Source organism: Abramis brama (genome assembly GCF_963993115.1).
Source record: "Abramis brama genome assembly, chromosome: 11".
Lineage (NCBI taxonomy): Eukaryota > Metazoa > Chordata > Actinopteri > Cypriniformes > Leuciscidae > Abramis > Abramis brama.
In genome coordinates, this window is record NC_139973.1 from 32,842,093 (window position 1) to 32,857,228 (window position 15,136).

Consider the following 15,136-nt stretch of genomic DNA (forward strand, 5'->3'; position numbering starts at 1 on the left):
AATACCATTCATTTTTGACCTTGTGGGGACATATTTGTTTGCATGGCTCCGCCCTCCTACATACTTCCGCTCAATTTTCATTTTCCTTCAGTACTCTGTCTGGTTTTGCGGTATATTCGTGGGTTTTCTCTGGCCAAATTTTTGCCGGTCCAATCAGCGAACAGAGGGAGTGGCTGAGAACGATGACGTTGAGGTCGTGCGCTAGTTTGAGTTGTAGGGTTACGTCACGACCAAACGTTAGCGATTGGTTATGGCAGATCCAGAGTGGCTCTGGGCAGATCCAATAGTTTTAAACTTCAACAGAGTACCCGCCTTCAAGGAAGTTAACGCTTGTCAATGGAGAGTGGCCAGACTCTCTGTACAAATGAAATGTACGAGAGTCTGGTAGAACCAGGGCTACATATTTGTGGTGCCTATGAGGAAAACTGCTTATAAATCATGTAAAAATGCTGTAAAAAGTGTTTTCTGTGATGGGTAGGTTTATGGTTAAGGGATAGAGTATACAGTTTGTACAGTATGGAAAGTCCCCATAAAACCTGGAAACCTAAAAAACCTTTTTTTTTCTTGAAATGCACTTGACCCATAAGCACCTCTGTTCAACCTCTGAAACAATTCTGCTCTGGCTTTATGGGTAATAGGCAATTTCCGTTAGTAAAATTGAGCAAAATCAGACAATATTGTTTCTAAAATATAACAATATTAACTTCTTATTTATTGAACTGTTGTATAAAATCAATATACTTGTTACTTGTGTGATATTGCTTAATATCATGATATAAATATAAGACAAACTCATACAGGGGCATTTTTTTCCCCTGATATCTTGAATTTTAGGCCCATTCTATAGGCTACAACCCAGAGTGAGTTCTGATTCATGTTCGTCACCAATCAACTGTATGACATGTAAGATGAATTATGTAGGTCTGGGGCTGGGCGGGTGCGTTAAATGCGTTAATAAATGTTATAATTAAATCGACAGCCCCAATTATAATATAATGCAGTCTAATTGAACCCACAAACCTTCACATATGAAGGAAGACCTCTGACTGTCTTTGTGTTCTTTACAACAGTTGCCTAGTTGGTGGTACTTAGATGTTCTAATTTGATTAAACATGGCATTAAAAACAGAGCAGTTTTATATTAATGAGTAACATCTGATGCTATAAATAGTGTCATTGCTTCTATTTCTATATCAAATTCATCACACAGGTTTATTCCAGTACTTTGCTATACGTCACACATTTAGAGTTTAGATTTACACAGCTCACTCAAACAATCAGGAGTTAATCTGGCAACGGTTCGGGAATGATTTTCTCACACACACATACACACATACAAGTGTTACTAGAGTTCTAGACTTCTGGCCTGCCAAAATGAGCAGGCACCACTACACTACTGCTTGAGTGATCTGCAAAAACAAGCCATGTCTAACTTTGTGTGTAAGCGTGTGTGGAGAAAACTGTTCAGTGTACGTAGTCTTCATACGCAAAAGGAGAGTGAAATGTGTGAACTCATTGGGAGGTCTGTATTCTTTTGGCAAGCATAGATCAACTGGAGACCAGCTGAGAGAGGAGCTGGCTTCAGACCTGTGGGCCATCGTAAACTGGCTTTGAAACAATCCACACTCATCTCACTGTCCTAATGTTTATTGTGAAGAAAAGCAGAATAAATGGTTTAATTAGGGAACATTTATCTGGATTAGCATGTGCTTTTACACGCCTTCGAATGTAGACCCGGAGGACGAGCACGCATATGCTGCATTTCATTGCACGTTAATAAATGATTTATGAACGATGTATTAAATATGGATTCTGCCTTAGGTTTGCCTGTAAATTCTGCTGTCAATCGGAAAGTAAACAACACTAGCTGACCAGCAGCATCAATCGATCGTGAAGTGATTTGTGTAAAGCCAGATTGATGGCAGGAGATGTTAACAAGGGAAGGGGGGTGTAGAGGAGGACAGTGTTGCTGACAGAGTGCAGTATGCTAATGAACTGTGGCCTGTTGCCCTGTCTTCCCCTCAGGGATGCTACACAAGACTTCCCTGCTCATTTACATATCGTAATTGCGTAAATATGTCGGACCACATATTTAGCTTTTTTGTTTAATTGTGCATTTGTGTCTTGGTATGTACTTGGTAGGAAAGTGTCCATGAAATCAGCATTAGAGTTTTGTGGCATTTCATCCATTTGTGTTTGCTTTGAGGCTGTTTATACATTGAGTTAAGGGTGTGCAATATTGACAAATCTTAATATTTTCTTGAGAGTATTTTTTTCTTCTCTGCGGTGGTCAGTAAGAGAAATTAACTTTTTCATTAAGGGACAATATTTGCCACCTTAAATTGATTTCCTGAGGCATTTTCACCTTTTTATGAGGCCATCTTTTTCTAACCTTATTACCTCTTAGTATTGAACGTGACCATAAATGGTTTGTGCTGAAGACATGAATGATGCCTGGCATGTAGAGAAGAGTGGTGCTATTACTTTTCTAAGCAATCGGATTTTCACCTAGTGGACAATAAAATGGTTGAAATAAATTGCAGGGACTGATCCAAGAATATGAGTGAGACTTAAAAGTGGGTTCTTTGCTCTTGTAATTAACCGCCTAGTTAATGCATAGAAATTCGACATTCATAAAAGTTTAGTAGCCACATAACAACACTCTGCATAACCGCCTAGAATATCCTAGCATCTTAAAAAAACACACCAATAATATCAAATAAATAATTCAATTTTTTATTTTAATTCATTTGTGATAGATTTTCGTAAGACATATTTCCTTTTTTTTTTTATCTAAAATTGATCAAAATGTATTTAAAAATGTGATGATTTTCCATTGATGATCTATTCTATTTTAAATAAAAACTACAAGAACATTCACTGTGAATTTAATGACTGAAAAACCAAAGTATTTCTAAATGAAACTTAATATTCTGCTGGGAGTGTAGTGTGAATTGATTGGATGGTCAAAAAATTAAACCTGTCAGGCTATATTTTCCCCAGGGTTACATAACCAAAAAATGTCTTTGTCTTTTCATTAGAATAATGTGCTCCGATCAATCATGCACACAAAAACCAGAGACATTAATGAAGAAAGTCATTTTGATTTCATGTTGTCATAATGTTTAGCCAACTGTCTCTTTTTCCAAATCTAACTGGTTTTAAACAACTCAATGAGCCTCACTTAATTTCCTAAACTGACAGTATCTAACATTAAATTAGGATAGAATCATGTTTTTCTATTGTATATGTGCAGAATTGCAGGATGGTGTTGTGCACGTAAGAAAGGGAGAGAATGAATGAACGTGTGTGTGTATGTGTGTGTGTTTTCTAGCCAGTCGTATTCTGAGAATGAGAGCTAGCCTATAGTGATTGAAGCGAGCACGATCTCTGCTCATTCACATTCACACCCTGTCCTCTCTGTCTCACACACACACACACAGCCTCTGAATGGATAGAAACTTGGTTGTCATAATAACCGCATCTCAATCCCAGGCTTTCTGAAGCTGTGTGGAGCACTGTACGTGCGTTGTACTACAGAGCGAGAGATACAGGGCAACAGAGAGGAGGGGGAGAGAGAGAGAGGGAGGGATTGAGACTAAAAGAGAGAGAACAGTTGCGAGATAGAGAAAGAGATGTGAGAGGGAGGGACGGAGATTGCCAGAGAGCAGAGGAGACTGTGAAAGGCAGCGAGAGGAGAGGAAAGGAGAGCACAGGAAGTGCCACACCGGTCCTTTGGATCTTGGTGAGTTGGGACAGATTCACTGTACGTCCTGGAGGAATAGCGTAATAGCGTTGAATGTGTAATTGGACTGAATGTAGTGTTTGAATGTACGTGTGGTCAAGTAGATGTTTCGTCAGTGTGAATGTGTCCTTTGTGTGTTTGGGGTACCTGTAGACATGTTGCTTTTGGGTGTGGGTTTTTTTTGTTCATCCTTCCCTAACCTTTGCATATGTGTGTGTGTGTGCAGAGCTGCTCTCGCCGGCTGAGTCTGGCTCCTCCCCGGCTGTCCAGGAGCTCATGACACGGTTGGGCTTCCTGCTGGGAGACGCCATCCCCACCTCATCACAAACAAACATGGAGGAGAAACAGGTAAACATGAACCCTACAGGTCTAAACACCCAAACTCTGAGAGACGTGCAATCTGATATACAAACATGTGGCATCACGTCACTGAAGATATGTAAGATTAGTGCGATAACATCCTTAGAAAGAGGAAACGGCCTCTGAATTTTCTTTTCAGTCAGGTTGCACCGAATGAGCCCTGGATACCAGAGGTCATTTATCAGAGCGATCGATGACACTGCTGGAGCTGTTCTTCCAGAATCACACTTTCACTCTAGACACACTATTGGAATAGCTTTGTTTTAGACTTCCACTTAAAAAAAAAGGTAGTTTGTGCCCTTAAAGTGGTGACTTATCACTGGCAAGATGGGCTTTTTATAAAACTTTGATGTCTTTGCAGTAGAATCCCTTTTGCAAATAATGTAGGAAAACTTCAACAACCATAATGCACTGGGCTTGATCAGACTGTCCGAGAGTGGCAAAAATGCAGAAGTACGATCTTTAGTTTTCACAAAAGTCTGCTGGATGATGCGTTTTGGTTTAGATGAGCAATAAACTGGGAGATTGATACACATTGTTCATTTACATATACTACTCACATTGTAACAATACAAAGCTGGTTGAAAATTGGCGAACTTATCCTTTAAATCGGTGTGTGTGATGTCCAGTGTTAGTTTAGTATCATTGAGATACTATTATTATAATTTTTCTATTGTTATATTTTCTGTTTTCATTTTAAGTTTAGTTAGTTTTAGTACATATATATAATATATTTATTTCAGTTAGCATTTATTTTATTTCAAGCAACAAAAATGTATTTTATGGTTTTAGCATTCATTTCAGCTAACTATATTAACCCTGCTGGTGTCCACTGTATAGCTGTAATATACTAGTTTCTGGTTACAAAACTCATTCTGTCTCTTTTTCAATTTGTTTTTAACATTTAAAGATATTTGTTTTGGTCTTTCCAAATCATCATACAGAGGTTTGAGGAGTTTATCTGGGATATAAGTTGCTCTTAAGAGGCTTATGTAGCGTTTTTATGGATTGCTGCACACAAAGCTCCTGGTTGCTGAATTTATCCACAAACATGCTTCATCAGTCATGCATAATCACAAATGAGAATGTGCTTTCTGATTGGCCAGTTTCTGATCTCCCCTTTAGCCTTTTCAAACGCAGTGCATTAAGTATGAATGCTGGTTTATGCATGTTCAGTGCCGTGTACGTGCACAGCTGCTTTATAAGGATTGAAACAGTTTTGATGTGGAGAAGCACCCTGGAGATGTTGCTGCCGGTGAGTAATGCAGTTTCTCCGCGGGAAAACGGATGATGCGGGTGGAGCAACAGTGTCTCTTACGCACGCTTCTCTAACTCAGCTGCAGCACTGAGGAAATTATTGAACAGGTGCATGAAGCTCTACCTGAAAGCTTGAGCTGTGCTTTACTCTGATGTGTGTGTGGCGAGATGAGAATCCTTCATTGGTGAGCGGATGGCAGGCAACAGTTCTCTGGGGACCAGGGCTCCGGTACACTGATCTCACACACACACACACACACACACACACACACACACACACCATCACTCTTCCTGACCTATATAGAGTGTGGAGAGAGGTAAGAGGATAGGACAGAGTAGTATATAGGATTTGATGTACTCTGTATAGTATGAAAAGTCATAGTAAGTTTTAGACTGATGGTTTATGCCCTGTAAGCACTTCCTCTAGATTTGCAGAAGGTAGATCACACCCCAACATTGGGGTGTAATCTGCTTTCAGATTACTGGTTCTTTTAAAGCATTAAAATAATGCTTTTTTGGTTCTTTTAAAGCATTGGTTCTCAATCAGGGGCCTCAGCAAACTTCCAAGGGGGCCGCAGGATGACTAAATTAATTAATTGCTATAAATATATTAACCTAACCTAACTGAAATGCTAAAACAAAACGTTTTTATTAAAGAACATACATTTCTTAAAGGTGCTCTAAGCGATGTTGGGTGACATCACTTCTTGTTGACGTTCAAAGTATTGTCAAACAAAACGGAGGCTAGCTCGACCCTCCCTCCTCCTCATCCCGTCCCCTCCCCCTCCCTTCCGTGCTTCCTGAAACAGTCATGAACCATTTAGAAAAAACAAACTGGATTTACCCACGAGCCACCTGAATGTCGGATTGGAAGCCCTTCTGCCGGCGGAGTTCTCGCCACCTTTTGAACGCTTTTCCGATGTAAATTCGGGACTTCGCGCGTTCCTTCTCCTTTTCCCTCTTCTTTGTTATTTGTTCATCGGAACGTCGTCTCTTTGGTCGTGTGTCGGCCATATCAAAATTCTCAAGAATATACAATTTTAACGTTAGTCGTTGTTAGGACATCTCTCCTCTAGCTAACTTCCCTCTTCATGCTTCTCTCTCCTCCACTCCCCACACTCCCCCCTTCATGTGCACGCGCACTAACCCCCCCAACCCCCACCCCCAAATCATTCTTGTCGGTTATTGGCTGGAACACTGTTTGTTATGTTTCGTGGTCCAGGCTGGGCCAGTTTGTTTTTCTTGCCGTTTGTGGAGCCCTGGCTGTCTACAGAGACTGCGTTTTTTTACAGTGTGTTCAAGGGACAGGCAGATAGCGGATAGTGAGGAGATGTTTGCTGTATGTGACAAACAAATTTTGGCCTAAAAACGTGTGACATCGATATAGTTTGAAAACAAGCAGCTTTGTCACATTTAATACTGAAAATATCTTGGCTTATATTAGCATTGAATATTGTGTTGGAGAAAAAAAGGTTGAGAACCAATGTTTTAAAGTCAACATGAAACTCCAACCATTGAAACAACCATTTTATTTCCATAATGTGATGCATGTGCAAGTGAATGAGAAGAAAATGTAGAATGGGACGTCATTTTTTCCATCTTGATTAGAAGGTTAGATTCTGGAAAGTTGTCATCACAGATGAATTTGTCACAATAAAACCAGGATTAAGAAACCTTTAAGTCTTAAAACCATAAACCTTTAATAGAACAGTCTCTCTTTTTTTCTATACCTTTACTTCTTGGCTGTTTTCCTCCCCAGATTTGCAGATTTATACTTTATCTCTAACCAAAGCATTGCCATTGTAAACACTGGTAAAATGTGGATGCACATTTGTCTGTGTGTTGGTTACTGTCACCATTGCAGCCTAAATCTGTTTCTAAAAGCATCGAATTGGTTGCTTATATTGGAACAAAAGCAGACTGGAGGGCTTGGAGTATTTTTGGCCTTGCCCTTGTATGGACATAAGAGCTAAGTTTAACAGTTTCCATCGATCACTTTATCTCCTCGCTCCCTTTTTTTGTTTCCTCTGCTGTCTCTTTTTTCCCTTAATGCAATATTTATTTACTTTTTTTTGTTTGCTTGTTTTTTCATTCCTCTGTCTCTCTCTGTCTCACTCTGTAGTGTATAGTGTCCAGTCAGGGCGCGAGTCCCTGCTCCACTCTGACCAGCAGTACGGCGTCTCCCAGCGCAGAGAGCCCCTGTTCCACCTTACCTGAGAGCTCCTCCAGCAGCAGGGCTCCTGTTATCTCCTCTAGCACCTTCTCCACTGCCACCTCCACCATCATCACTACACCCAGCTCCACCCTGGAGAGCAAGGACAGTGGAATCATAGGTAACATCTACCTCTTTTTTGCATGGTATTTAAATTGCTTACAGCATTCTTAACGTATAGACTCCATTCAGATGTTGTTTTGTAGATAATTTGAATCTCAAGGCTCTTTCACACTGAGCACAAAATGAAAAAGAAACAACCCACTGATGAATGGTCTATTCACGCCAAGCTTGAAAGCATATCTGTCGGGCTGGATTAAAAGCTGGTCTGACATCCAGCTGTCAGAAGCACAAGAGGAAAATGTTCAATTCTTTGTTTCATTTTTTTTTATTGCTGAAGTGAAATTATAGAAATGACATTTAACTAAATTGAAATCATTTGCGTTTTTGTTTGGTTAATTTAAGTTCAGTTATTTTTCATTCTTTGACAGCCCCATTCTTTGCTTAATTTAATTTAATTTAAAGGTATTTGATGCAAAAGTATGCTTGTTTGTGGAATACTATATTCAAACGCTAATTATGCCTTATGACTGTAATTCAAAAAGTTTGTGAGTTACAATATTTTTTTTTTAGAGTATTAATGTAAGCTGAATCTGATGCGAGAAGTGACACGGAAGCACATTGTGAGTTTCAAAATGCACTTGCATCTGGCTCAAGTCAAGTGTGAACTCATGAACCTGCGTATGACAGCTGGCCGGAAGCGATGGTTTATTAAAAACTTTTAATATTAGTATTATTTAGTACCTGTTTTCTTGCTTCAAAAGACATTAGTTCTTCAACTGGGGTCGTATGGATTACCATTATGTTCACTGTGTGTGATTTTTGAAGCGTCAGCTTTCAGTTATGTACACTTGTTGCTCCAAAAGCTCAAATCTTAGTTGAGCTCAACAAGTAAATGTTCGACTCCAGTGTGAATGGCTCCATGAAACGGCTAGTGGTTATGTCATTGTAATATTTGCATGTATTGTGTTACATTGTGTTACGGAACACTTGGAGATGCTGACGGAGGTGTTTACCTTTATGCACAACTGACTTTTCTCCAAGGATCGTGATCAAGAGAGGAAGCGAACACTAGACTTCCTGAGACCCGACTTATCAAAGCTGTTTATTGTCTGTTAACTTTCTGGAAGTGTTTTTGTTGGCCTGTGCTGTAAATTCTCATATGTCTGAGATGTGCACTATCAAAACTAGGACAGCGTTGTCTTCATTTCAGGTCTGCCGGAGGTTTCTTGAAGTAGGACATCAGAAGGTTTTTTTAAATCCCAAAATAGTGTTTTTCTATTTGATTGCGGTAAAGAAAGGTCACAGACAGCTGCATTAAAGCAAAAAGCTTGACAGCAATTACTCAAACAAGTCCTTATTGATGTCCTCATGCTTGAAGATCATCGGTTGTTAATCATTTTCAAAAACTGCCAAAAGTCAATTCCTGTTTTCTTTTCTTTTCTGTGATGTTTTGTTTTGTCCTTCTGTGTCATTCTCTCCTCCTGTGTCCTTCCCATTAATATCTCCCCCCACACCTCATTCATCTTCATCTCTCTCTCTTTCTCTCCATGCTGCAGCAACAGTCACCAGTTCCAGTGAGAATGAAGAACGCTGTGGCTCTAGTCTGGAGTGGGCGAAAGATGGTGGTGCAGGTGTAAGGGCCGAGAGCGGGCGTAGCGCTCATCCGTCCTGCACTCCCATGACCTCGGAGGAGCCGGTGGTGTCTGGTGAAGCCCAGCTGGGGACAGGCACCACAGGAGGGGTGGCACCCAATATGACATCACCTGTGGATGGACCAGTCACGTACCATAGCACTTCTTTGGTTATGCCACGGCCCAATTCTGTGGCAGGTGAGTAATGAAAGATCACATGCTGTATTATTAATTTTTTGTGCGGTAAAATTTGAATCAGGGGTTTGGTACCTCAGTGTTTCTTGCAGCACTATTCATCATTCCACCTCACTCAAACAAAAGTGAAGTGCAACTAATTTAGTCTGATTCACAAACAAATGACTTATAGGAGTCTTTTTGTAATGAATTGCTCAAAAAGACTCAAATTCGAAAGTTATCGGTTTGAATCAGTCTCTGAGGAATTCTTCGCTGAATAAACTCACTGAATCAGACACATACTGAATCACTAAAACATCACCACATTAAACTACAAATAGTTTTTTAAAACATTAAAATAGGTGACCAAAATAAAAAAAAATTGGATATGTACTTTGGACCACAAATAGGTGACACTGTTCTATTTAACAGATTATATACACTACTGTTCAAACGTTTGGGGTTGGGTAATTTTTTATAATGCAAATCACAGTAATATTATTACAATCTAAAATACCTGTTTTCTGTTTTAATGTATTTTAAAATGTAATTTATGCCTGTGATTGAAAAATTTAAGCAGCCATTAATCCATTATTCAAGTTGAAAACAGTTGTGCTGTTAATATTTTTGTTGAAACCATGATACATATTACTTGATAAATAGAAAGTTCAAAAGAACTGCGTTAATTAGAAAATTAATATTTTTGCAGGACGTTTTCACACCCCATTCTTGGAGCACCCTCAGTATACTTGTGTTGTGTGTGCTTTTATTGTATTTGAATGCACAGTGCACTGTACCGCTTGGCTTTGCCAAAGCTTTGCAAACGGGTGGTTTTGATTTCCTCCTGCTGTAAAGCTAAATGGGGAAATTGCTGTCAGATATACAGAATGACTCCAACAAAGCAAAATGTCGCGCCAAGTGCCTGTCTGTGGTGATCTTTGTGGTACGGAGCAGGGAAAGGGTAGTTAATGTATTTATATCTTTGCAGCTTCAAAGGGCTTGATCATGGTTTCACATTTGAGACCCTTCACAAGCGAATGCAACGTGACAAATGACAATCATCATCCCTGTGTTTATGCCCGTCTGCAGAGATTATGGGTTTCAAGCAGATTAGATTATGGGACAGGATGGGAGATTGTACAGGGATGAGTGGAAAGAGAGGGGTGTAGATTTGGCGGGCAAAGAAATGATGAATGAAATGAGCGATTGATGGATTGAATGAATAAATGGATGAATTATGAGCGAGTAATACAGGTCAGGTACAGTATGTATGCGTGTCTGTAAATAAGATATGATGTGCCATCCATTTATCTAACAAACCTAGTTTTTGTGATCCATTCATATACAACTACTGTACTTTTGATTGAGAGGTACACATGAGAAAAGTGAAAAGCATTTGCTTAAGCTAAAACAGCTAAGCAAGCAAACGTTTCCAGCAGTAAAAATGAATTGCCCGTGCATAAAACAATGTATTTTTTGGCTAAACATTAGTCATGAATTATTAAATGAAGAATTTCTCCAAAAATGGTAGCAGTGGGGTAAAGTGTGCCAGATGCTGCAGGGTAAATTGAGCAAGTGGCTAATGGTAAGCTTTGCTTTACAAATACTGCATTTACAAAATGTTGAAATTCAAATATTCAGAATATTAAACCAATTCCTGCCTCGTTGTCATTGGACCACTATTTTGAGTCATGCTTTTATATACTATACATATTCTAGTAACTGCAGTGGATAGCAGACATCCTGAAACATATTTAGGTCTATTAATTTCTTCTTGCCCAGAGGAAGTAAAAAGTATCCCAGCTTCCCTCACTCTCCTCACATACTTTTGTATGTTTTTCCCCTCATTAAACTGTGTGTGTGTGTGTGTGTGTGTGGTACACGTGTTCCTCCACACACAGCAGCAGATTGTGTTTGTTCTTCATAGAGATCACAGAGGTGGCATGTAATCTCTCTGCTGTCTGTGAGCCAAACACAACCCTAAATGACTCTCTTTCTCTCATTCTGTCTCTCTCCCTGCAGCCACTAGCAGTACTAAACTGGAGGAGCTGCGGTATCTGGATGAACAGAGGAATGCTCCCCAGCGCTCTTCCATGCGTTTGCCCTGGCATGGAGCTCACACAGGGGGCCGCAGTCAAGAGAATAAAGGTGCTGACTAACCGCTACAACTTACCAAATGATATGCAAACAGAGCACTATAATAACTTATATTAGTACATTTCATGTACAGATGCTATCTGCCTTATTTTGCAACGTGTAAGCTATTTTCTGTGAATGTGCGAAACTTCTGATTCATTAGCTGCTATAGGTAAATAACTAGAAGAATAACAAAGTGCAGTAAATGGGAAAACTATTCATGCTACAAACCATTACATTGAAATAATATAAGAAATACCAGTTTGCAATATCAAGCAGCATTACGAGCTGTTTTGCACAGCTAAAAATAACTAAGCAGATGACACCAGAAACATTCAATTTAGAAATGGCCGCGCCCGCGCTTACGTTAAAAATAAGCTGGATATAATGCTGTTACATAATACAGCAGATCAGTTCTTCAAATTTGAAAACATTACGAAAGAGTCATTTCTAATTATTTCAGTTCATTTGAAAGAACATCAACAACAACCACCATCATTAAATTATAATCTAATGATTGACACATTATGATTGTAATGAATGAAAGGTAATATAAAGATTAACCCTGTGAAGACTGCATGAATTGGCAATGCATTTAAACTCCATGTGACATTTTTGAGAGCGATTATTCAGTGCAAATCGTATGTGTGTATATATATATATTTTCTTCTTTTTAAAAAAAAAATATACAATAAATACATGTTTTTTCGTTGGTTAGAAAATAAACTTTTTCCTATTTAGAACAGTTATTGTCCAGGAATCACGCACAATACAAAAAAGGGACATTTATTAAGAAAATAAATGGGGTGTTTGGGGTCCATTTTCATCTTTAATGTGAGCAATGAAGTTCTTATGATTCACTCTCTTTTCATTATAAATCTGTCCTGCATTGATTTGGCTGTGTGTGTGTGTAGTTGATTTTAACACCTATGTTATTTGAATCCTGCAGCTCGTCTCACACCCTACAAACCAGTGGACATCATGCTCAAACCCCTGCTGTTTGAGGTACCCAGCGTCTCTTTGGATGCAGTGTTTGTGGGCCGTGATTGGCTGTTTCAGCGACTGGAGGATGTGCTTATGGGGGGAGGAGATGCCAGTGAGGGTAAAGGGGCTGTCATCACTGGTAACGTTGGTTTCGGGAAGACAGCGGTGATGTCACGGCTAGTGGCTCTCAGCTGTCATGGTGGACGAATGAGGCAGATCGCCTCCAACAGTCCTGAAGCTACACCCCAGAGTAAGAGTTTAACATTTCGTCATTATTTACTCACCCTCATGTCTTTCCAAAACCATATGAAGCAACTGAAGTCGAAATTCTGAAGTTAGCGTCTCAGATTTTTTAACCAATCAGACATGCAACACCTATATTCAGCACTTGTAGTGACTTTAGTGACAGCTTGAATTTATGTGAAATAATAGGGAATTGTGTGTGTTTGTGTTGTAGATCGGGGGACTGATGCTCATCAAACCAATCAGCTGAACCCCCCCTCACAGAGTCCCCTCCGCAGCAACAGCTGCCCGCCTACGCCAGACACACACCGGCACAGAGAGGGGGCAGTCAAACGCCTGGCTAACAAGGTACACACTTTACCCCTATTTGGACAGGACTAGTTTTCCCTGAGGAGGTCTGGTAAATCTGTTTTTCACAGATATACTTGTTTATTCTTGTCCATATCAGACTGTCTTTGTATTTCTCAAGCATTTAAAGCTTGAGCATTTAAAGCAGCAGACGACAAAACTGCAGCGTGCGCTTAGGATAAACAGAATGTTATCGTCCATGTTATCGTCCGCTGGCGTCGATGCTAATATAGTTATTGTTATTGCTATTTTTTGTAGTTCTGGTTCTTGGTGTGAATGGGCCTTTACTCTGGGTTCCTCTAAGAAATCAAATCTCCTTCGCATAGTAATGTCTGTAATTTGCGGTATATACATTTTCTCACAGGAAATTTTTCTCATTTATTTTGACCTTCGCAGAATACCGCTGCTGAAGATGAATTACTTTAAATGCCTTTTAATACTTTTATTCAGCAATAACACATTAAATTGATCAAAAGTGACAGACATTTATAATGTTACAAAAGATTTCTATTTAAACTTTAAAGTAAATGCTGTGCTTTTGTTGGAGTTCTTTTGAAAGGCTTGGAATGTCCACTGTAGTCGCTGATCAGGTGTGATCTTCACCTTATTTAATTAATTCCCTTAATTATGCAAATCATGTTCTCATTATGTTACATAAATAATTCTTGTTTATTTCAATGGGTTTCATGACGCATTCATCTAGAACACTTGAACTTTCATATCGCCCACTTCCAGAAAATACACACTTTTTTTAAATGTAAATTTTTTGATTGAGCCGTTTTTGAAAATGGAAGCTCTTCAAAAATTGTTTACAGCAAAATAAAGAGATTCCACAGAGCAGCTCTCATGTTTATTTATAAATACACATGATGTTTTGTGCAATGTTTTAGATGTGCCATTCAGTGACAGAGGCAAACTGCATACCACTTGCATATTCAACACTTTGCCCAGTATGTGTGCGTGTTTTCCGTTTACATCTGGACCCGAACCATCTCTGTTGAGTCTTCTTGTCACGTCTTTTTAATCAGCCATCTGCCAGTAGGAAGTCGTTTCAGGCCACGATTTCAGATTCTCTTCTGTTCAGAAGCTTGGATTCTCCAGTATTTCAGAACAATTTGGGATTCATGATATTCAAACAAACCTTAAAGGGGTTATATCACGAGAAATCAAATTTTCCTTGATCTTTGAGATAAAAGAGCTCCATGTACTTTGAAAAACCTAGTACTGTAACTTTCAGAACCAAAAAACGTCCTCCCCCAGTGGAAGACTTCAAAAAAGACTCATTCTGTGCTCCTGTTCCTTCTGGAAAGATAACTGTATCAACACACGACTGCCCACATTGACATCAGTGATCTTTATTTGGTGGTCAGAACCTTGGCCTACTAAATCATGGTAAGGAAATAAGGACAGAGCAGGATTTATCAGGAAAGATCATGTAACATTGATTTGCAAAGAGGAAACAAACAAAGGAGGAAAGAAATAAACCAAAAAAATGATATAACCCTTTAAAGAACACAAAATGTATACTAATATAATAATCAAAAGTATAATGAAAGTTTAGTCCATATGACTTCTGAAGACATATTTTAGTATTGTGAAAACAGACTAAAATTGTATTCATTATTCACTTATAATCTTCCCCTCAACTGCAACTGGATCATTGAGTCATTAAATGAACTGAACTGGATCAATCAGATTGATCCAATTCACTTCAAAGAATAGTCTCAAAAGAGTGATTCGTTCATGAATCACTCTTTTGAGATTTGTACTTTTGTACTTTTTACATTTGTACTTTCCTCATGAATGTGAATCAAGATATCAACACTTTTGAGTGAATAACAACTTAAATTTGTTCTGTTCCTCAAACAGAGCTATGATATGACTTCAAAAATAGCACACAAGTCACATGGACCATCTTTATGGTACTATTTTGGTGCTTTTTGTCATTTTGGAGCCTTGATCTCACCAGTCCAGGGCTGCATTT

General features: G+C 39.0%; 1 protein-coding gene across 6 annotated transcripts in view; it reads left to right on the forward strand.

Moving 5' to 3' along the window:
* tanc1a (tetratricopeptide repeat, ankyrin repeat and coiled-coil containing 1a) overlaps positions 1-15,136 on the forward strand; it is a 77,689-nt gene that overhangs the window by 35,618 nt on the left and 26,935 nt on the right. For 4 of the 6 annotated variants that reach the window (XM_084129286.1, XM_084129288.1, XM_084129287.1 and 1 more), the window contains exons 1-7: positions 3,637-3,744; positions 3,971-4,092; positions 7,484-7,694; positions 9,193-9,465; positions 11,464-11,589; positions 12,527-12,811; positions 13,019-13,152. In XM_084129286.1, the coding sequence (XP_083985412.1) occupies positions 4,021-4,092; positions 7,484-7,694; positions 9,193-9,465; positions 11,464-11,589; positions 12,527-12,811; positions 13,019-13,152 (1,101 nt within the window). In that variant the 5' untranslated portion in view covers positions 3,637-3,744; positions 3,971-4,020. Of the gene's footprint in view, positions 1-3,636; positions 3,745-3,970; positions 4,093-7,483; positions 7,695-9,192; positions 9,466-11,463; positions 11,590-12,526; positions 12,812-13,018; positions 13,153-15,136 lie in introns of those variants that run through there. The other 2 variants (XM_084129285.1, XM_084129284.1) reach the window with 1 other exon arrangement.